This window comes from Betta splendens, chromosome 6, assembly GCF_900634795.4.
Source record: "Betta splendens chromosome 6, fBetSpl5.4, whole genome shotgun sequence".
Taxonomy (NCBI): domain Eukaryota; kingdom Metazoa; phylum Chordata; class Actinopteri; order Anabantiformes; family Osphronemidae; genus Betta; species Betta splendens.
In genome coordinates, this window is record NC_040886.2 from 9583739 (window position 1) to 9605667 (window position 21929).

Here is a 21929-nt window from a genome sequence, read left to right on the forward strand (position 1 = left end):
GTTCCGGTCAGAATGGCCGATCAAAACGTTTCCTGTGTGACTAGCATGATGTTTTTCGCTTTAAGAAAAAATTTGGGCATTTTATTTTATATTATGTAAATGCCGTGCGTTTTCAAACACAGTAACGTGTAAACTGCAAGATAGTTAAAGTTAAAATTTACTTTCTTACTACTTCGAAACTCCGCGACAGCGTATTGGTTGCCCAACAGTTAAATTCCGTTACTCGGCAACGACGCAGATGGAGAAGCGTCACCAGGAAAATCACAAGAATCGTCAACTGAGCCAAGAATGCGAAGAGTCACCTTTAAGCCATGGCTGTAGCAAACACAGACTCTGTTCTAAAGGAGTCTGGACCGAAAGACTGCCTGCCACAAATATATAAGGTGTTCTAGTCCTAGTAAATTATGTGAACTGTGTTAATGTTATTTATTCGTGGCATAAAAAAAGGGCTAAAACGCTAATTATCGTCAATTAGAATAATTCTTAATAGCATGAAAATCACTTTATTCGAGTACTAAATTTGTATTTAACCACTTCGAAAAGTTTTATTGTTCTTCATGATTTATCATCATTTTTTTTTTGTCAACAGACCATATTGGCAGCTTCGTGTCTGTCATGTCCCAGCGACCCGATACAGTTTGTGAAAAACACTGTCCGGGCCCTTCTGGGGCATGATCGCCTGCATCATGTTGACTGGTAGGGGACTCCCTTGTGACTTCTTGACCTGGACACTTGGTGGCTCACTTTCTCTAGTTTTCTCTCACTGCTGATGGTGAAATTCAATTTGGCCCTAGAGAAGTGAAAACGTCTCTAGGTTTCCTCTAAATAAATGTAGTAAAGGGGAAAGACAGAACAAACTGAAAATGTAGTTCAGAAGTATCAGTTACTTTTTTCTAAATGTGTATAATAATACGCTGTGAGAGGAAATCTGAAAAATCATTGAAATTATTACTATTAAATTATTAGTTTATAATTAACACTTTGATCAAATGTATTCTTTTGGAGGCAAAGATTTGTTGCTGAGTCTGAACTGTGCCTTGCCTCAACTGTCCTGACACATACGACTGTGAACGCTGTCTGTACGGAGGCAGGTGATATGGTACAGTATAGTTTAATACTGTACATTCCCTTAAAAGTCAGCATCAGTTTAAGTTATTATCTAAATGTAATTATGGTTCTGTATTGCTTCCTAGCTCCCCTTTATTCTGCTCGAGAAGGCCTATGCCTATTACAGGGAAAACCTAACAAGCTCATGCTTCAGGTAGGCCATTTGGGAAGTTATTCTTGCACCTTATGTTCAGCCAGGACCATTTTTCAATAATTCATGTATTACACACTTTTACGTCCTGTCCTAAATAAGTCAGAGCTTGAAGCTTGTTGACAGAAAACCTCTATTTTCAACATCAGGAAAACTCTGGGTTATTCCAGAAGTATGACCATTGGCCAACTTCCACAATTATAATAAAAAATGTTTGATGACTGGTATGAATACAGTGTAGAACCCAACCAAGAGGCACGCTTGTCATAAACACTGGGACAAATAACAGGCAGTGTAGCTGGCAGGATTGGGAAAAGTAAGGCTTTCACTTGGTTTTTGGTAGGTAGCGCTCTGTATTCATAGCTCCACTACAAACAGTATTTCCATAAACCTCAGAAACAATAAAATCACATGGACTATGAACATCAGAGTTTGATTTTGACCATAGTTAAAACATTCATGACCAAGAGAGAGTGATTTAGACCAAGCTTAAAAATTTAACCCACTGATTAAATGAGCTGCATGTTTTCTGTGGACCATTGTAAACAGGTGGTAAGACCATTAACATATCATGTTTCACAGATCTCCTCTAACCCATCGAATATCACTCCAGTCATGTCCGTCATTGTCTCTATATTATGCAAAACTGTTTAGGCTGACATATTTTTTAAAACAATATTGTTTATGATTAGATGGAATTGTTTTAATGTTATTGAATCCTGTTTGATTGAGTGAATGCATCTGTCTGACAGCCCGTGCACCTGTCTATTGAATTATTAATACGCTGGTCTTGTTGTTGGAGGCAGGAATTGGAAGAAGTTCACATCACAGAGCAGGAGAGATAGAGTGGAGCTCGCTCTGAAGATGGACTTGACTAAGAAGCACTTTGAGACAAACTGCCAGCGGGTGGCAGTGGTCAAATGGTTGAACTGGGTAAAATTACACAAGAAGACACATTCAGGTAGGTGACCAAGTATTTCTGAGTGAAAGGGTTTTCATATGCAGCAATGGCTGAACTAATGTGTAGCAGCTGTACCCTCTCATGTATAGAGCCAGAGAAAACATGCACTGTGGTTTAGACGTGTCCAAACCAAATGTCACATGTCTTTTTTACCTACACCCACTTCTGTGACTCATTTTGTCCCCTGTACCTTTCAATACTAAAATCTGAAAGCTAAAACCGAAAGCTAAAAACATATAATTATATCACCATTGCATACACTGACCTCTCATATTATCTTCTACTAAAAAATGCAAAAAAGTATATTATATAAGATATATATAAGATATTGATTTGAATTTCTTTTACTGCACCTCAGCTGCCATCAAGAAACTTCAGAGACTTATAAATGGTGAACGTCTTAAACGCATCATGCATGCGTGGCGTGACGTTGCAAAAGACTCAAAGAGGGCTAAAGAGTACATAAAGGTATAGTTTGATAAAAATTAAAAAATGTCTCTAGGTCTGTCCTCTAATTATATTCTGTATTATGTGTGTGTATTTGTATACATGTTGCAGAAGTCAGAATTGGCTTATAATGAAAGCACCAGTGAAGGCCAACAGATTGAGGAGCGTGACCAGCTCTCAGCACTTCCCAGCAGCCTCTCTTTGAAGGTGACTTTTCCTAAACCTCAGCATTTATGGGCCACTTAGCGTCCCCTTGTACAGCCGGTGATGAGTGATGATGGCCATTTCAAAGTCATAGCTGCTTCTCTTGTTTTCCAAGCTGTGAGTCTGAGATCATGCATGGAGACTGTTACATAAGACTTCACTGTAAACATACTGCTCAATGCTGTTAGCTCATTTAATTAAAACCATTCACAGCTAATTATCCTTACTGTACCTATCGCCCATTACCCAAGATAGGGCTATGTTTACAGAATAACTTATCTGCTCTTGATATATGGTTTTGTACATACAGTATTAAAATTTAAACATACAGTAATTAGCAACTGAAGTGAGCAGCTCTAATAATAAGAATCCTAAAAACTTAAGAACAAGTCCAGTCATAGCCCGTGGTTGTTTTGGATCCACATATGTTGGTGTATTGGGTGGGGATTTGGCTACAACTCCTCTGGTATTTTTGTCCTGCGCTTCTCTTAATAAATAGTGACCCAACATGACTATGTTTGGAGAAAGCAAGGGACTAGATTTGTATCACTTTAGCAGAGATGACAGTCAAGTGTGAGCACTCTTTACTGTCCGCTTAACACATATTTCCAAGTGTGTGTGTGTGTGTGAGGGGGGGATTACATCCTGAAGGATCAGGAATGGATCTGTTATTATGCAATTAGTTATATAGCTTTAATTTAAGGTTTTTTTCTCAATCCTGCCCCATAACATCTTACACTAAGGACCAGAGCTGATTAACTCACTGTTTCTTTGCAGATTTTTCAGTATCTGTCCTTACGAGACTGGTTGACTTGTGCTGAGGTGTGTTGTGCATGGAAAGCGATCATCCAGTCAGGAACACTTTGGAGTCAGGTCCGTATAACACTTTATTCTTGTATTTAATTCAAAATAATAGTGTTTAAAGCTAAAAATAGTTTGTTTGGTCGCTCTTGTTAGATAAACTTCTCTAGGGAGAAAGAATGGATAACAGACGACACAGTGAAGCAGATTTTGCAGAACTACCGCCCGTTTGTGATTCATCTCAACCTACGTGGTTGTACAACTCTAAATTGGCCCATTTTAAAATGTATTAGTAAGTATTGTGGATCTTTTTTCATGCATTTTTGTGCAATGCCCGTGTTTCACTATGCTTGTTTTAACTTGTCATCATAATAAAAGTCAGTAAGTTGGCAAAAACAACACTGACGTAAAATTGTTTCCTTGCCTGAAAAAACAATTTTATGATATTGGAACAAAGTAAAAGAACAGAAAACAAACACAATGTTTTAAAGTCATTTGAATCAGGAGAGTCTGATGATCTGGTATTTCTGCGGGGCTCGTAAGTGGCTCGGCTCCAGCTCCTCCTCCTCCAGCTCCCTTTGGACCTCCATCGGCGTGTTCCAAAGCTCAGGATCTGTTTGTTCCTGATCTGACTTGCTCTGCTGTCTGTCCTTTGGGCATTCTCTGTTGTAAGAATTCACGTACGTCTCCACTCTTTCGCCGGTATGTTCAGGAGGGGAGCGGCACAGCAGGCCAGAGTGCCTCACCCCTGGGTGCAGACGCAGCCAGTACACCATGTAGTGGATGCTGCAAAAGTGTCAGCTTTTAGTCATTTGTTTGTATTTGTCCGGAAAATATGTTGTGCACGTTGGATAAGAATTACGCACCTATAGTCACAGACCCAGGGGTTTCCTCCCAGTTTCAGCTGGGATAGGAAGTAAAGGTCCTCCAGAACCCCGTACTGGATAAACTGCAGACTGTTATCAGACAGGTCCAGCTCACGGAGGTGCAGGAGCCCAGTCAGGGAACCTGAGGAAAGAAAGACAAGCTTGAGGTTTTATTTATTTATTTTTTCAGTATAATTGTTTTATTGTATGAATAACCAAGGATGGGCTAGCATAATCAAACTCAAATAAAAATATACAGTATAGTCTGGTATTTGTGGGACTGTGCTACATGAGCATAGTAAAGTTTTAATGCGCTGTATGTACAACATGACTCAATGCCGGTCCCCAGGAAGGAAACCAACGTATGGGTTACTAAAACCTGTTGCTGTAAATGTACTGTATGAAGTGTTTCACCTGTGTCGATGTGCTCCATTTGGTTGTTACTCAGATTGAGGGTTCTGAGGCTCCGTGCACTTTGGAAATCTTTGACTTTGAGATGACGGATTGAATTATGAGACAAATCGATATGAACAACATCCTCTGGAATACCTGCAGGCACCTCAGTGAGACCTGAACATAAGGAGGGGTTTTAGAGAGTGAATAAATTACACACTGTATTTATTTATTCATGTACAGTAGTATTTATATGTTTTATAACATTTTTAAAATAATGGCCATTTTTATCCAGATTTATCAAATTCTCTAAGACACCAGCTTTTACGCTTGCCAGACCAGATGTGACTCTGCTATTTTAGTATCTGGCCCTGAATAGCTGTTGGAAGTGGAAGATTAATTATTCTTGTTGCGCAACAGTGCTACACAGCCTCATAACACTGTGAAAACATGGTGAGGCTCAGTGTAAAAATTGATAATGCAAGTACCTTGTTTGCTGCAGTCCATTCGTGTTTGGGGGAAAAAATAAATATGGCAAGATCCTATTGCATCGGGTTTCTTGCGAATTGGAATGGGCTGTAACACATTTGGGGAATCGGTTGGATAATGTGCTGGGTCGCTAGTCGGGTCCGGCTCTTTACAGAGAAGCTCAGGGTCAATTTGCTTCAGTTTGGTGCCTTTTAGCCTGATGGGCTCTGCACACCTAGCAGAGAGAGTACAGTTAAGTCATGAATGCATCAGTTGTATTAATACATATATTAATATATGTATTTGTATGGAAAACCTACCTGGCATGATTTCCTAAATTCCGGTTGCTTGGGACCTGAAGGGTTCGTATAAGACTGTCCATCGGGCAAACACAATTCCAAGGGTTGTTATGGATACGCAAGTAGCGTAGGTTTGGCATTGGGATGAGGGTCTCCTCAGTAAGGGTTCCGAGGTGGTTGTGCTGCAGCAGTAGAGTTGTGAGGCGTGTCAGGCCCTCGAAGGCTCCTTCCTTCACCAATGAGATCTGGTTCTGCTGCAGATCTAAACTGGTTAAACTCTCGTATCCAACAAAGGCCCGGTCCTGAAGCATTTTGATTTGATTGCGAGCTAAAGTAAGGTGCCTGATCTCCTTGGTCCAGGTCTCTGAGGTGGGAATGGTGGTGAGGCCTCGGTCCTGACAGTCTACAAAAACCTCTCCAGATTCTGTGGACTCTGAGCAGTGAGGAGACGGAACAACCCTCAAAGGACCTGCTCTGCTGTAGCGTCCAGCCGCTCTTCTTCTGAAATGGTTTCAAAATACAATGAAAACAATAAATGGCTTCCATTGTTTAAATGGTCCCTCAATTTCATGAAAATAGGACTGATGAGTGAATCCATACTGTACCTCTCCTGTGTGAGCTCCTGTCGTACCCCTTTGAGACTCTTGCCCTTCTCCTGTCTCTTCGTCTCAGCGGATGTGAGCAGCAGGACAAGCAGGAGGGCCGTGAGAAGGGCGATGAGATGCCACCTGGGTCCCGCAGGCATTGTCCTTTCAGTACCAAGCGCTGGAGCAGGAGCCTTTACAGAAACAGGCTTCAAACCAGAAGCAGTGGGTCGAGAGGCGTCGGGGTTGTTGTTGTTGATGCTGGAACACAGCTGCTGCTGATCCTACGGGAAAAAAGTCAGACGCGGCGTGTAATCTAACAGATAGGAGGCATCCAGGAATGTAGCTGCAGCTCAGGAACAGGACAGAAAACCGTCACACTTGACTGTGAAGGTGTTCATTTATTGTTGTCTGCTTGCTTGTTTTGGTGCATTTGTTGTTTAGATGAATGCAGAAACCTCCAGGAGCTCAATGTGTCAGAGTGTTTCAATGTTACAGTGAGTAAAACTTCATCGTGATCGTCACCTTGTAATAATAATGTGGCATAACTATTCATAAGAAAACCATTTTATTAACCATTACATTATTACATCACTGTTATTGCCAGATGCCTTATTGTAACATTGAATCCTGTGCTCCTTACCAGGATGTGATGGTTCAGTATGTTGCTGAGGGCTGTCCCTGTCTGCTGTACTTGAACCTGTCGTGCACACTCATCACAGACAATGCACTCAGAGAACTGTCCAGGTAAAACCTCAGTCCAGGGCAAAGGCATGTCTAAGCGTGGTCATTTTCTTCTGGCCTTCTGACTTCCCCCTTTATATTTGAGTTCATGCAGAGGGAGTTTCAGATTTATGATTTAGAGGAACAGTTCTGGCGCTCTCTCGCCTGCTGGACTTCATGACTGAATAGCCAATATATTTAGAGGTTGGAGATTTATAGGCAGCTCTTCCTGTTTTTAGTGTCACATTTTATTATGCATGGATCTTTCTTTTTTTTGTAAAAATAACAGCTTAAACACATGATTAAGTGTCATTAATAAAACTACTGGTTTTCAACAGGAACTGTACCAACCTGCAGTACTTGAGTCTGGCCTATTGCTACCGGTTTACAGATAAAGGCTTTTTGTACCTGGCCACAGGAAAAGGCTGCCACGGTCTCATCCACCTCGATGTGTCCGGCTGCACTCAGGTCAGTTGGCGTCGGTGCTGCGTAGAGTCACAGTGGAACCAGCTTTCTGATGTTCAAGTCTTTACTAGTAAATCCATTCACTGCTCCCTGTGTAGAGGGCTGAACGCTCTGACTGCACTGAGCTCGCAGCTCGTGGGCAGCTGCAGTCAAGCGGAGGGCTGGGTTCACATTAGACTCGGGTCCACCCACTCACCATGTGCGCATTCTGTAACATAACACGTGTCCCACAACATAAAGCAGAGAATGTGCATTAGATATGTGCCAGATGTAGGGTTTCTTTTTAGGGGCCCTGCTAAGGCGTGAGTCAAGCAGCATTCAGAATGAGTCAGATTCCAACAACCCACATTTTCCTCCCGCTCTTCCCAGATGACAGTGAATGCCTTCAAATACGTTTCTGCTGCGTGCCCTTTACTGCAAGAGATTGTGATCAATGACATGCCCACGCTGTCAGACGCCTGTGTGTTGGTGAGTCTGGTCATTTCTAACATGTCACTGATCTGTAACTTTAAACAGAGAAAATAACATATAAATCACAAAATGTTTTGTAACTTTTGGATATATTTCATGCATATACCATAAATCACTTGAGAAAAGTTCCAAGTCGTAGTCTTGTTCAACAGGCTCTACTTGCCAGATGTGCGTGTCTGTCTGCCATTTTTCTATTGGATGCTCCTCATCTTTCGGATATTGCCCTGAAGGCCATCGCTGAAGCAACCAAACTGAAGGCTTTTTACACAGAGGGTGAGGCCACTTTGCCCTCATATACATATGCAAAGATTCCTCTGCATTTCAGTTTTTCTGTCTGCGCTGCACACGTGCGTTTTAGGCAACAAGCAGCTATCAGACGCCAGCTGGAAGGCCCTGTGCGGCTCCGCAGGGGGCCTCCGCAGGCTCCATGCTGCAGAATGCCCCAGAATGACTGACGCCAGCCTCAGATCTGTGGCCACGCTCATGAACCTGCAGTACCTGGACGTCTCACTTTGCACCAAGTAAATGCCCTAATCCTTCTGTATCCGCTGCACTTTGTCCTCGCATTGCGTGACATGATGTGTGTTTTTTAGGGTGAGTGATGCTGGCATCAGGTTCTTAACTGAAGGATCCTCAGTCACAAAACTAAAAGAGCTGAATGTCAGTGGCTGCAGCTGCATCACGGACATCTCTGTCATCAGGATTGCACAGAGGTACAGTGCGTAGTAAACCCTGCTGTGATCTGGTGACAGGGTCACATACTGTACTGTAGCAGATGTGCATGTGTTTCATCAGGTTGTGTAAGCTGGACCATCTCAACATCAGTTACTGTAGAAGACTGACTGACATAAGTCTGGAGTGGCTGAGTGGCAGCTCCATCTGCTCTCTGGACATCAGTGGGTGCAACTTTCAGGACCAGGTACGTTTGTTTGTCTCTGACATTTTGCAGTAAAACAATCCTTGGCCCATGTTGTAAACACCCTGTAAATTGGCATTTGTGTTTGTATTTATAGGGACTGGCTGCTGTTGAGGGAATTCACTTGAGGAAGTTGATTCTTGCAGAGTGTGTCTGCATCACAGACATTGGCATAGAGGTCTCATTAGCATTTCAACAGATGGCCAGATGCTTTTTTATAGAACAGTTTGCACTTTATTGGTTTGTGTTTACCTGTGTTTGAATGTTCCAAAGAAAAGAACAGTGTCTAAAATGTTTCCTGGTAAATCAGGTCCACAATGAAAACAAAGTTCTTTTTATAGTTGTTCTTTTTCTGCTAAAAAAAACAGAATAGTATAGTGTTGTGTGTTGTGTAGCGTTTCCATCATTTCCCATCATCTCTAATGTCTTTGTTTTCTGCTTTGGGGACAGAAGTTGTGTAAGAGTGTAAGAGACCTCGAACACGTTGACGTGTCTCACTGCGTAGCTCTGTCTGACTCCGCCGTCCGAGCAATTTCATTTTACTGCAGAGGTCTGGTTTCGCTGCGGATGTCGGCGTGTCCTAAGGTATAAACAGGCATAGGACGCCTCTAAATATTCCCAGGTCAAAGCCCATTTGACCTATTTTCTTCCACCGTTCCTCAGATGACAGACATGGCAGTGCAGTATCTGACCAGCGGGTCCAAGTACCTGCGGGAGCTGGATGTGAGTGGCTGCGTGCTGCTCACAGACCGCACGCCGCGACACCTGGAAAGGATCTGTCCTCCGCTCAGCTCCATCAAAATGGCCTGTTGCAGCGGCATCTGCAGGTGAGACCCAGATGAGGGGATGAACTGTAAGTTTAAGCTCACGCACAGGTTGAAGTAATCGCTGGATGTGTGACTCGTCAGGGGGGCTGCCTTGACGCTGCAGCCACATGTGGAGCACTGGGAGCACAGCAACGGTGACCCTCCATACTGGTTTAGATCCAGCACGGGCCCAGTGGGGGATTTATTGCTGAGACCCAGTAACACTGACGAGACGTGAGAGGAAAAGAACTTTACCTTGAGATTAGTGACACGTTTTCTGATTGGTGTTTCGGTGAATTAATCTTGTGCAGTTTCAGCACAGCTCAGCTAACAAAAATTGTATTGTAGCATATCTTTATTTGTAATATGAAAGCCTGCAGGTCACATTTAGATTAAGATGTAAAATTATTGTTCATTGTTTAGCCTGTACAATACTAGTCAGACTTGGAGACAGTGAGATGTCATTTGGGTAAAGTATGAGCTATATCAGTCTATTTATGAAGGTGAAGTAAGAAGCTGGAGTAAAGTCTTTTAAAACTTATTGCTTTTATTGCATTTACATACAGTATCACATCATTTTAAATTATTTTAAGTGAATTTAGCAAATGCTGCTAATGAAAAAAACTAAATAACAAAACACCGGTGGGTGGTTACACACTCTGCCTTCCTGAGTATACAGTGATTTTAACTCTCACATACAGAGTTGGATGACACGTAATTCAGTAGTACATCCTGAGCTGCATTTTGAATCCTCAATAGAGGTGAGGGTCCATCTGATCCTGAAGAGCAGCAGTAAATACCTGGCTCTGTCTTTTAAGCCAAAGCCCTGGTGGAGACGATGCACCAGCCGGTCACCTCAGCTCCCCAGCTTCAGTGACTCAAACCAGCTTTGGGTCTTCAATGTCACAGAGCCTCTATCTGCCCGAGCTCTAACCCACTGGTCCACTGGAGACTCCACATTCATAAAACCTTTAACAAAAAGGAGAACCATCAAGTCCTGTGTTGATTTAGTGTTGTGTGATGTAATAAAGAATAATGGCTTACCAGTAACTGTGGTTTGGCCTTGGCTCGTGTTGTTTTCTGCTCCACACAGAACAACCTTGGAGTTGATTTCCACAGATGCTCCACAGAGCTCCACCCCAGCTCTCAATGAGGACGGGACGCGCACGCACACGGCTCCTACGTGCAACAACAAAATGAGGAACAAACTACATAAAAAAACACTACAATAGAGCAAAACACAGGAAGCAAGCTGCGGTTCATCCAATTAATCGTCCGGTGTTTGTGTTTACCTTCCCGACTGTGCAGCTCGGCGCTGCCGCCGTCTCCCACGTACGCATCAAGCGCTCCCCTCTGAGAGGAAACCTTGAGGAAACTATTTGAGCCATCTGCCAAAGTTAAGCGGGTGTCAGGTGCTGACCAGCTGCTGATAGACACAACAAGTCTGTTATGTAATCACCGGGCGACTCACCTATAACTGCATCCCCACACACGGTCGTCACTGTGGCGCTACCTTCGAAAACACGAGCTCGTTAAGACCTGCTGCACGTGCACGTCCAACTATTAAAGGTCGTGTAATGTATGTAGACTACAGTCAAAGACAGGGCCTCCGTCGCCCACTCGACGTGGCTGAAACATGTATGGAGGAACCTAGCCACACAATTGGTTCCATGTAGTTTCTGGTGAGACACCGGCATCAGGAAGAGATTAAAATTTTACATGGATGACGGATTTTCCTCACTTCCCATCATGAGTCTGTTTGTCTTTATTGCTAGTCCTTCCATCTAAAATGACTCTACAACTAGCCTGTGTTGCAACCACGCCAAAACTAGAACAAAGGGGCACAGACTTTGTGGTAAATTGCAACCACATTGGAGCTTAAATAACTATATGTGGATCAAAGCCAACGGCGGTATTTCACCAAGCGGGTTAACATGGTGCAGGTGTGGGCCGCGGGGTTAATGGACAGTGGGGACTTTGATCCCAGCTGGCAGACCATTCCACACTAGCTTCGGCTGACTTAATTGCTAGAAGCTGTAGCTCAGGTGAAACCCTGTTACAGTAGTTTACTGTTATCACCAAACCGCTCACAGCATATTTGGTTCAAAACAAATGTAGATGCGTAGTTTAGGGGATTTACTGTAGACGAGCGCTGGATGCTTCGGGTTGCTCACCGTGCACGTGCCCCAGTTCTACCTTTCCAGAGTGGGAGCGGATGCAGGTGGACTCGGCGTAGATGGCTTTGACCCTCAGAGAGCCGCGTTCTGTGGAAACATTCATCTCGGTGCCCTGGAGTTTCTTGACGTCCACTGCCTGCAACCACAGAAGCGATCAGTGCTGCAGCTGATGGATGAGCTTTAACCCACTACCACTTACTGTAAACCTTGGCTACAGTACGTGCTGTATGGAGTCTGCTGCTGCCCCCTGGTGGCAGACCGCTGTAAAACACTTACACCGTCTCCGTGTGTGCTGATGTCCACGTTGCCGTGGATTGTGCCCCCACCTGTGACACTTCCACACCTGGACTGCACCTCCACCCGATGAGCCTGAGATACAGCAGTGAGAGAACCTGTGAGCAACAGGACTCAGCCCGATGCAGGGCACGTTTTAACCAGAGGTTTGTTCATACAACATCCCATCACCTTCACAGAGTCCAGTGAACAGCTGCCTCTTTCTGTTTGCACCTTGCAGATGTCGCTCTCCATCTTCTGCACCCGCACGTCGCCCTTTCCCCGAGTAGTAATGAAGAGACCTGACAGAAACACACGCTCGGATTATCTAAGGACAGAGGCATCGACTCAGCATCACCAGGAGACACTCACTGCTTTTCACAGGCGCAGCCACGTCGATCGACGCGCAGCTGTTCACCTTCTCGGCACTGATGCTCAGCTCGCTCCTGTGCTCGTCATAATGGACCTGCAGCTCCGTGTCTGCCCCGTGGACTGTGACGAAGGCTCGGTCAGCCTCGGGGAAGGCGTGCGGGTCCAGCGGCCCGACGGAGATGCTGCAGCCCAGCTGCGCCCGCACCGTGGCGAACGGGCTCACGGTCAGAACCCACTGCTTCAGACGTGGCTTTGATTCGTCGGGGGCGTGAGACCTCGAGGCGGAGATGGAGAAGGTCCGTGAAGTGTCCACGGTGCATCGGGGTCTGACTGTGAGGGAGCAGCGGCGTAGGAGTGGAACACATCCCCGCTGAGCTGCGGCTGAGCTCCAGAACATGTCAGACAACTCCGGGTCAGTGCTGAGGAACTCTCACAAGCGTGGCCGATACCGCTATTTAACGACACGAACTACCGAGCCACCCAGACTGTTGTTATGTCAAAGTAGACAGTCACAGTAGATCCTAAACTTCCGTTCAGAATTTCAAAGTAAAAGCGATATATTTCGATCAGTCTACTACCTTGATTGCTCCGTTTCTGCAAGAATAAGTCACAGCCATCAGTTGCTACTTGTTTTAAAGGATGTGTATAAAGTCAAACCCATTAATATTGCAAACAAATTTATTACGAACGCACATTAAGACTGTGAAAATGGACATTCAGCTATGTTTTATTTAAAAAAAATGTACATGTGCATCTGCCTTTTGTAGCTGAAAATGTTTATGTATTCAAAATCCTGAACTAGAATCTTATACCCTTAATTTAACATTCATTTCTAACCTTTAGTAATTTTAAATGTGCACGTGCACAGACCTGAAACAATAAAGGTTGCAAACTAAATGTTTCCACTTTGCGTAACTGACAAAAATTGCAAAACACATTTTTCATGTTGCCTATATATTTATTCTTTTATGTTGACACTATAATTTACTTCCGGATTAAATCTTATGTTTTTGCAATTAAATTTACAAACCGGATGTGAATTGTACAAATGTAGCACCGCCCATTCTCTGATTTCATCCAATCACAGTGCTAACTTAAACATGTCGCGAGATCTGTGTACCTGTGGAATGCGAGTTTTAATTAAATACATAAACTTCATGATGTAAATTGGAAATGACAGTGACATATCTTATAAGGTCTACATGTCATACAGTATATTATAAATTTGTATTTCGTATTTTACAAAAAAATGCAACGTTTTTGTTTATGTAAATTCATTTTATTTCTCCTCACATGACAAACTCAGCTTTGACGGATTTCTTCCAGTACTGCAACAAAACAGGTCCGTTTCTGTCACTGACACAATCAGACTCAGTCTGAGTCTAAAACAGCTATTTACACGTGTTGTGATTAAACAACATCCACTCGATTGTAATAAAAGGTTATGAAAAAGATACAATGCAATTAGGATTATAATGTTAAAAGACTATTTACATCGTTATTTATTGTAATGTTAACCTGTGAACAGAACATCATTCCGCCGCCAGGGGGCAGCACTGTGTTACTGACGTAGAATAAAAGTGGGACCAGTAAGTGACTTTGCAAAACGTTGTAATGAGCATCTTTGGAGCTTATTGTTGAGGTTAGTAGTTCCACCCTCTCTGTCAGTCAGAGCTCACGGCGCAAAGCCTTTAGGTCGGATCATCATTCTGACAGACTTAAAAGACTGCCTGTAATTTGTGGGGTAGTACTCTGTCGACATGTTGTGCCACGTGCCCCAGAAAATCCCGTCCCGGATCCCCTTGTACCTCTTCACGTAGTACCTCCCATTGAGGTTCGCAGCCATGCAGGCGTCGAACCACCAGCCGGAGCTGTAGTAGGCCCCGCAGTTCCCGGACGGGTAGCGGTCGTGGTCCTTGTCCGGGGTGGTGAACGCCCGGTGGTTGTGATCGTACGTCCTGCTGAAGCGCAGGGCGTCGCCCGCGGTGCCCGAGTAGCCGCCCACCGTCAGCCTGTAGCGCAGCCGCTCGCTCGCCACCCTGAACTGCTCGTACTGCGCAAACTTGCTCAGGCCGTCGAAGTCCCGCAGCTCCACGCGCAGCACCGTGTCCCGGTCCCGGGTGAGCAGGTGGATCGGGTGGTTGCCCAGCCAGAACTCCCCCCCGCCCAGGTCCCCGAACCCGGAGCGGTACTCGGCCCAGGTGCGGTTGAAGCTCACGCTGCCGTCGTGCCGGCGCTGGACGAGAGTCCACCCCCCACCAGCCAGCTCCATGTCGCAGAGCACGCGGAAGCTGGTGCCGCTGGGGTCAGGGGTCACCAGGTACACGCCGCTCCTCCTCGCTCCCTGGAGCAGATGGTCTGAGCAGTCTCTCATCGAGGCTGGAGCTGCAGAAACGAAACGCAAGCGAGGGGAATATGAAAGTTCACACAATTACAAACATATTGTCACATAGTTCTGTTCTAATCTACCCAGTAACTGCTTTGGCTCGTGTCTGGCATTCTTCCTGGCAGCTGGGATGTATATGAGGAGACGGGCAACAGGGCAAAGCAACTATAAATGATTTACTTCCTCCTATAACTTCACTGGAAGCTGCCTTTAAGCTGTTACACGTTGCATTCTTGCGGTTTTGCCCCTGATCACCGCACACACGCATTTCGCACCATATGCACATTCCTTCTATGACACAAAAGGGTCACGATGTATGGTACAAAAATAACATCAGGCCACATAATTGTTTTTGTTAGAATAGTGTCATCAGATCTTTCCCTGTGGTCTCATGTCATCGAGTCTTTATAACTCAGGTTAAACTAATTAGACTTTCTAAACCAGTTAAACATTTTTAAGATGCTCTAAATATATTTATGTAAAACTTGGTAAATGGTTTTGCTCAGACAGGTCAAAATGATTTTTTTGCTGTTTATCCAAATGCACAACAATAAAACATGGCTACTTGTGAAAATGTGACATAAAAACACCTGCCTTGAGGCGATGTGAGTGGTGGTCCACCGTCAGGCCTCCTGCCTCCCCGCTCGTCCTCCAGGGGCTTTTTAGGCCCCCGGTCCAGCGGCCTCTCATACTGACTCAGGCTGCCGTTGAGCAAGGCAGCCACCTGGTTGATTTTCACTCGTAGCTCACGTGCGCTGGGAGTGGAGGCCTCGGCGTCCGGGAGCCTGGGGCCGCTCCGCCCGGAGGTGGCCGACGCCAGGTCAGGGTTCACTGTGGGGGTCGTGTGGGAGCTGGGAAGAAGGACGGGTGACAGCGCGTCGTCTGGTTCTGGCGAGGCCTCCGCGTTGTGAGGAATCGTGGGTTGTGAGCTGGAGTCGGCGTTAGGAGACAGATTTCGCTTTGTGGACCTTGGGCTTGTGCCAGAGACGACGTGTTCTGGGCTTGTTGTCGCTGGCATGGGCGGTGGTTGAGCAGCTGCCGGCGGCCTCGTATCGGATGGAGTTCTGCTGTTTGGGCTCACTGGGAGGCTCTCGGCTGCAGGGTGGGAGCCGGCGGGGGCTCTGGTGTCCTCGGTGATGAAGTCCTTCGGAGCCACAGTGGTGGTTCTGGTCACCCTGCGGGTGAGCTCTGGGTTCTGCGAGTAATGAGTCACACCGTCGGTGTGTTGTCCAGATGTATGTGAGGGGTCAGTGTGAGCGGTGCGGTGGATGTTTGGAGCGGTCACGCTGCTGGGACTCTCTCCTTTGGTTTTTGGACTGGGCTTTGGTCGCACCGCTGGTTTTGGTCTTTGAAGGCGTGTTGCTCCTGGCTTTAGGTCAGGTGTGGTTGGAGGTCTGGGTCTGGGGGGAGGCCTTGGTCTGACTGGTTTGCTGGATTCAGCTTCAGGGACTTCACCAGGCACAGTTTTTGGGCTACGATCAGATGGAGGTGTTTTAATCCCGGGATCGGTTTGCGGTGGGTTGCCAGGTTTGGGTTTCGGCCTTTGATTCGTCACAGGTCCTGGATGTTTTTGGTTGAATGTAGGCGTCCGGCCAGGTTTTGGCTTCTGATTATTCATAGGAATCTTCTGGCCGGTTGGAGGCGTTTGATCGGGAGATGTGATAGTAAGTGCAGGTCTCAGCTTCTGTCCAGGTAGAGATGTTGGTTTGGACTCAGGCACCGATGAAGGTTTCTCATTCTGGTTTGGCTCAGACTCTGTTGTGAGCTGTGTTGTCTCTCTTCTTTCAGATTCAGACTCTCCAACATTCGGGAGACTTTGCTTCTGTTCATCTCTATGATCAGGTTGGCTTTTTTCATCGCCTAATGCTTTTCTCCCAGGTGTTTGGTTCTGGTCCGGCTTGTTGGTCTCAGGAGGGTGATGCAGCTTTTTGCCAGGTGTGGAGCTGTGATTAGTGAATGCGATTTGATCAGATTCAGGCTGTCGGTCAGTTGAAGGATCTTTCTCAGGCGTGGCTGCTACATTTACTGAAGGCGTCAGGCTTCGGACCGGAGGGACGGGCTTCAGATCAGAGTCTGGCTTTGCGTCAGGAAACCTGTTTTTATTGAATGTACCGGCTTGGCCCGGTTTACGTATCGGAGTCTTTGTCAGATTTCGATCAGTAGTTGAATTATCCAGCAAAGGTCTTTGATCGGGTTTTGAAATGTAGATCGTTTTAGGGTCCTTGCCAGGTTTTGGCTTGGGCTTCAGGCCTGTTGTGGGTTGCTGGTGAGAAGGCTTCTGCTTTTGCACGGGTTTTGTGTCAGGCACTCGAGCTCCATCAGGTTTCTGGTGAGTTTGCGTATTTTTCGGCCCTTGGTCTGTTTTAGTCTTAACTGCAGGTTTGTGCCTTTTATCAGGCGTCGGTGCTCGGCCTGGTAGAGGTTTCAGTCCCACCTTAGTGTTTGAGCTGCGGCCCATCACTGCTGGAGCTGCCGTTGTGTATGAACCGATGAAGCGACTGGAAGTAGTTTTGGTCGGAGCTGGGTTAACAGGACCCTTAATAGCGTCACTGGGTTCATCCAGCGTGTTTACTGCGTCTGCCGTCGGTGGACGCTCGGGCCTTTCATCGGCGCCAGCTGCTCCGGTGCTTCGGGTTGGTGGTTCATAAGCAGCTGTTATCGTCTGCCGATTGGCATCGGCGATCGAATGTGAGGCGGGACTGGGCGAGTGCGGAGGTGGAAGGGATGACGTAGCGGCCGTAGCTCCGCTCGGGTCCAAGGAGTCGTAACTCGCCCCTGATCCAATGGCCGAGCGAGGAGCCGGGCTGATGGAAACAAAGTCTGCTCTCGGCGTCGCTTCGCTGGATGCTGAGACTCCATCAGCGTCTCTCTGCTCTCCCTGGACCCTTTTCTCTCCCTCTCTTTTGATCCCGCTGTCCACCTCCTCTGCTTCCCCCTCTTTTATAGTCCTCTCCTCTTTAGTGCTTCCAGTGTTTTCACTCTGTTTTGGTTTCTCATTATTTAGCTCCGCTTTAATACGGCTCTCGCCTTTGTTCTCTCCACTGTGCTGTTTTTGCTCCTTATTTGTATGGGCATCATGCTCCTCAGACATCTTTATCCCATCATGGCCCCTGTTTTCTTTTCTTAGGGACTTAGGGACTTTCTCTGTTTCTTCTTGCCTGACGTCATAGTTACCTTCTGGTGTTTTATTTGTATTTTTCACGTTAATGGTCGTCTTTTTTCCTCGTCTATCGTCCAACTTATCCTCTGGTTCTCCTTTTGAACCCATCTTCGCATTTGGTTCTTTATTGCTGTCTTCCTCTTCGTCCCTGTTATTGTTTTCTCTTGGCATCTCTACTGTTCTGTCTTTTCCACCAGATGTCGGTACCTTTCCCTGCCTTGGTTTGTCCGGTGCCTTTGCCCCCTCTGTCTGATTTCTTACATCTTTTCCTGTCTTCTCTTTTAACAGATCTTCTTTCTCACTTTCTCTCATGGCGCTTTTGTCGCCCTGCTTTTCGGAGCCCCGTTGCTTCCTCTCTTCCTCGTCGAGAATTATTCTGTTTCCGCCGTCCCTTTCCACAGTCCTTTCCCCTTTAGCCCTGTCTGTTTCACAGTTGTCTCGTTCCCCAGGATCCCTCTCATCCATCCACTTGTTCCCGTCCTCATGTCTAACTGTGTCCTCATTCAGTTTCTCACGCTGTCCTCCACACTCTCTCCCACTTTGGCTTACTGTACAGTCGGCACACATCTTCCTCAGCTCATCCACGCTGTCCTTCAGCGTTTGCAGATCCTTCATGATCTCCTCCAGCTCCCTCAGCTGCTTCGGTAAATGCACGGTCAGCGGCGGCAGACTGAACAGGTAGGGGCACGGCTGCTCATCCCGGGCCTCTCTGCATGTTTCCTGGCGTCTCAGCGTTGCAGCGCAGGGCCCGAGCGTCTCATCCCCCAGCGTGTCTCCCGCACCGGAGTCTGTCGCTGTCCAAGAAAGGCTGGTGAGAGCCAGCAGGGTCCCGCGAAGCCAAAGTGCTGTTAACCTCATTGCGTCCCGGGAGTCGAGAACGAAAGAAGACGAGACAGAGGGCGTAAAAAAGACCCACCTCGGTCTGTGGAGCGCGGTGACAGAGAGAAGAGGAGGTGAGGTGGGAGGGCGAAGGGGAGGGAGGGGGAACTGATGGAATGAGTCTGAGGGAGAGAACGCAGGAGCGAGACACTTTAAGAGGGAAAACAGGTGGAAAAAAAAGGTGGAAGGACGATTACGAGGATGCTCTCCTGCGTAGATAGCGTCTATGAGCGATAGCGATCATAACATACGAAAGGTCGCCTTTATAATAAAAGCAGTGTTAATGGCACTGAGACAGCTCTAAATCAGACATGAGAGCGTTTGAAGGCATGAATTTAATCCCGTTATTTGATTCCAATTGATCCCTATTGCATTGACATCACTTAATGAAGACCATTTGAAATGCATTCTCTGTTCATGCTGTAATGATAAGCATATCATGGCCTCGAATATGCATGTGTGTCACAGTTGTTTTGGCAGGCGACGGCCGGGCTTCCTGTGAGTGGGTCCGCAAACATGTGAGTGACAGATGCGACACATCAAAATGTGCATTCAAATGAAAATATTAGCTTCTGGGCTGAAGCCACACGTTTGTTACTCAGATTTGTAAGGACATAATTCATTTTACAGTAAGGTGTGTGTGGTTTAGTTTAACGTCTGGTGTAATGAAAATCAGGAATGTCAGATTTATCCAAGAATGTTGCCTGATGCAAATGCAAAGCCAGAGGAGAGAAATTTCTCACTCGATATTGACTTCATACAGACAGCACTAATCCCGGTTAAGTGTCCAGAATCACTGACCCCGGTCACTGGATGGAAAATCCCATCTGTCTGTGTATAGACTCTAGCAAAGTCCCCCTTCCTACATATAGTCAGGAGGAAGAGCGCTGGAGAAAAAGCAGTCACATGAAGTAAATGAGGCATCTGCTTGGCAGGGAGTTAAGATAATGAGGCTTCAGTTTTTCAGACCTCGCGTGTAAATGTCAGTCCCGCCACAGGATATAAGATATGAGTGATAGCAGGCCGTGCCTATCGCTACGGCTTCTTGAATGCTCTTATTTTTAGACTTTGAGGCAACCTGACCCCCGTGCATTGTTTTTGTTCTCTGACACTGATGGCATAAAGCTGGAGAGATCTCGCAGTCGTCCTCGTTTCCATGACAAAGCAAACCGTTTGTCGAGAAGACTGCAGGAAGCATCAAGTCAGAAATGAGGAACATGGTCTTTAAGTTCATAGCTACAGCTGGAAAAATCAGCATTAAGAACTTTAAATGTTTTAAGTGCGCATACTGAATGCAGCACTGATGTATTTAACTCCCGACTCTGCGGATTCACGTTTCTAATTGGTCCTTCCTCCTCCATCTTTGCTAATGTGGTTATGAGCTTATGTCTGACAGCAGTTGGCAGGATAAAAGGCAGAAAGAAGAATCCTTTGCCTTTCTCAGTCATTTCACCAACACTTACACTGGGAAATGGCGCTACAGAAATGTTTACGCTCTCAAGAGACTGTCTGAGCGCTAGGCTGCGCTGATTAATTGCCGTTGGGCCGCGATCTTTTATAGCGAAGCCAAGCGTAAATCTTCCAGCGCCGCTGCTCGGCGACAGCGAACCAACGCCACGCACAGGTTTCAATGGTGCTGATTAGACAGTGGAGCTGATTGAGCCTAACGATGGGTCATCGATGAAGTTCCCCTCGGCTGCAGAACAAAGCTCCTCTCCTTTACCCATTTAAGGCCGGCCGCTTTTTCTCCTCACGGTGCCCTCTTGATGCATTCCCCCATTGAGCGAGCTCGGCCCGCTCTCTCTCCCCCGTCGTGTAAACACTGTGGAGTCTTTTTCAACATAGACTGGAACAAACATCTGACCATCGGTCCGGCTCCGCCGCCTGCTTTCTAGCAGACTACTTCGTCGCCATCCACTCTGGGCAGCGGAGCCGTTGTCATTATTATGTCTGTTATGTGCATAAGTGTCCCATTTCTGCGTGAACTGGAGTGAACCCAGTGACTGTCACGGTGCATCACCAGCCTCTTCTCATACCACACTCTGTCTGCCTGCCTGCAGGCATAAACCTACCTGGACTAAATATTTGTGCTGACTGTTTGCGTGCTGAGAACAAATAAACAAGGTCAACACTTGGATCCAGTGGATCAGTTTAATATTATCATGTTTTGCTTTTTTTTATCACATATTCACATTCACATGAATGATCCTTTGCCAGTTTCTGAATTCTGCAGTAACAGATACATTCCTCTACCATGTGTGAGGAAGCTTTTGGTCAATTGACTGATAGTGATTCTTAAAAATGAAGCCTGTACATCTGGGCTGAATTTCACCAAAAAATGGCGAGTCAATTTGTTTCTTTTTCAGGCGCCTGGACTTTATTAAGACATGTCTTAAATTAAAATTTAAGAATCCGTGTCTTGATGAAGGATATAAAAAGCAGACCTACTGTGAAAAGCAGTTGCTGTCACTTTCTGCCTGGTGGGAGTGAACTTTGCTGAAAGTCAAAACTTTATTTCGTATGAATGAATAAACACAAAAAAGACTTCACATTTTTAAAAGTAGGTTTTGTAGTAAATGTTCAATAAAGCCATTTACCACAAATGCACTCAATTAAAGCCTCTCATACTGAACACATTTGTGCTGCATTCTGTATATTGCCCATCTGTGATTAATAGAAACCATGCATAGCTGGAGGATGGAACAGATATGGACACACAACGTATGACTGAGTGAATAATAAGAATCCCGGTCTGTTGACCTTTTTCCTTGTCTTATTCATTTCTAAGGAGAGTTAAATCATTCTGCTGCTGCTACAGTACAAGAAAACAGTATTCTCTGTGCATTGCCACAGGTTATAACCTTTACTTTACAATCCTACACACTGTGTCTTCTTCTCACAGCTGTTCTAGTGTCAGTGCTTAGTCTAACATTTACTCAATGGACAATTTGGGTCAAAAGAAATAAACAAATGTCGTTTTAGAGTAAACTAATGTCAGCGCTGTGTACGGCACCTTTCCA

At 45.8% G+C, this 21929-nt stretch overlaps 4 protein-coding genes across 5 annotated transcripts; 1 reads left to right on the top strand and 3 right to left on the bottom strand.

Moving 5' to 3' along the window:
- The first annotated feature begins 165 nt into the window (after positions 1–165).
- Positions 166–10042, top strand: fbxl13 (F-box and leucine-rich repeat protein 13). Its single transcript, XM_029154953.3, has 21 exons — positions 166–383; positions 590–696; positions 1006–1099; positions 1194–1261; positions 2065–2219; positions 2578–2687; positions 2778–2873; positions 3648–3743; positions 3828–3963; positions 6726–6778; positions 6928–7028; positions 7343–7472; positions 7839–7937; positions 8093–8213; positions 8299–8461; positions 8534–8653; positions 8736–8859; positions 8954–9034; positions 9307–9441; positions 9520–9683; positions 9765–10042. Exons 1-21 carry the CDS (start codon positions 312–314, stop codon positions 9898–9900), a joined length of 2361 nt encoding a protein of 786 aa, XP_029010786.1. The 5' UTR covers positions 166–311; the 3' UTR covers positions 9901–10042.
- Positions 3740–7626, bottom strand: LOC114857968 (leucine-rich repeat-containing protein 17-like). 2 transcript variants are annotated; one of them, XM_055509369.1, is made up of 8 exons: positions 7413–7626; positions 6925–6981; positions 6303–6565; positions 5719–6198; positions 5419–5633; positions 4952–5107; positions 4538–4679; positions 3740–4457 (listed from the first exon to the last, which is right to left on the bottom strand). In XM_055509369.1, exons 3-8 carry the CDS (start codon positions 6440–6442, stop codon positions 4172–4174), a joined length of 1419 nt encoding a protein of 472 aa, XP_055365344.1. In that variant the 5' UTR covers positions 6443–6565; positions 6925–6981; positions 7413–7626; the 3' UTR covers positions 3740–4171. The 2 variants fall into 2 exon arrangements, with proteins under 2 accessions (XP_055365344.1, XP_029010771.1); XM_029154938.3 differs by lacking the exon at positions 6925–6981.
- A 147-nt stretch (positions 10043–10189) lies between the features above and the next one.
- On the bottom strand, positions 10190–13019 carry fam185a (family with sequence similarity 185 member A). The gene is made up of 8 exons (XM_029154944.3): positions 12485–13019; positions 12305–12414; positions 12116–12208; positions 11837–11975; positions 11134–11175; positions 10955–11050; positions 10707–10841; positions 10190–10631 (listed from the first exon to the last, which is right to left on the bottom strand). The coding sequence occupies exons 1-8, from the start codon at positions 12879–12881 to the stop codon at positions 10519–10521; spliced, it is 1125 nt and encodes a 374-aa protein (XP_029010777.1). The 5' UTR covers positions 12882–13019; the 3' UTR covers positions 10190–10518.
- A 722-nt stretch (positions 13020–13741) lies between these two features.
- On the bottom strand, positions 13742–18988 carry LOC114857961 (mucin-2-like). The gene is made up of 2 exons (XM_029154925.3): positions 15465–18988; positions 13742–14869 (listed from the first exon to the last, which is right to left on the bottom strand). The coding sequence occupies exons 1-2, from the start codon at positions 18886–18888 to the stop codon at positions 14160–14162; spliced, it is 4134 nt and encodes a 1377-aa protein (XP_029010758.3). The 5' UTR covers positions 18889–18988; the 3' UTR covers positions 13742–14159.
- Between the last annotated feature and the right edge of the window lie 2941 nt (positions 18989–21929).

Coding starts and splice junctions, on each gene's coding strand:
- LOC114857968 (XM_029154938.3), bottom strand. CDS start 6,442: ATGCCTGCGGGACCCAGGTGGCATCTCATCGCCCTTCTCACGGCCCTC. Junction 5,634..5,718: donor AATTTAGGAAATCATGCCAG/GTAGGTTTTCCA, acceptor TCTCTCTGCTAG/GTGTGCAGAGCCCATCAGGC. Junction 4,458..4,537: donor CCCTGGGTCTGTGACTATAG/GTGCGTAATTCT, acceptor ACACTTTTGCAG/CATCCACTACATGGTGTACT.
- fam185a (XM_029154944.3), bottom strand. CDS start 12,881: ATGTTCTGGAGCTCAGCCGCAGCTCAGCGGGGATGTGTTCCACTCCTA. Junction 11,976..12,115: donor TCAGCACACACGGAGACGGT/GTAAGTGTTTTA, acceptor CTGTGGTTGCAG/GCAGTGGACGTCAAGAAACT. Junction 11,051..11,133: donor GTGTGGGGATGCAGTTATAG/GTGAGTCGCCCG, acceptor TAACTTTGGCAG/ATGGCTCAAATAGTTTCCTC.
- fbxl13 (XM_029154953.3), top strand. CDS start 312: ATGGCTGTAGCAAACACAGACTCTGTTCTAAAGGAGTCTGGACCGAAA. Junction 384..589: donor GCCTGCCACAAATATATAAG/GTGTTCTAGTCC, acceptor TTTTGTCAACAG/ACCATATTGGCAGCTTCGTG. Junction 7,473..7,838: donor ATGTGTCCGGCTGCACTCAG/GTCAGTTGGCGT, acceptor CGCTCTTCCCAG/ATGACAGTGAATGCCTTCAA.
- LOC114857961 (XM_029154925.3), bottom strand. CDS start 18,888: ATGAGGTTAACAGCACTTTGGCTTCGCGGGACCCTGCTGGCTCTCACC. Junction 14,870..15,464: donor ACCACTCACATCGCCTCAAG/GCAGGTGTTTTT, acceptor TCGTTTCTGCAG/CTCCAGCCTCGATGAGAGAC.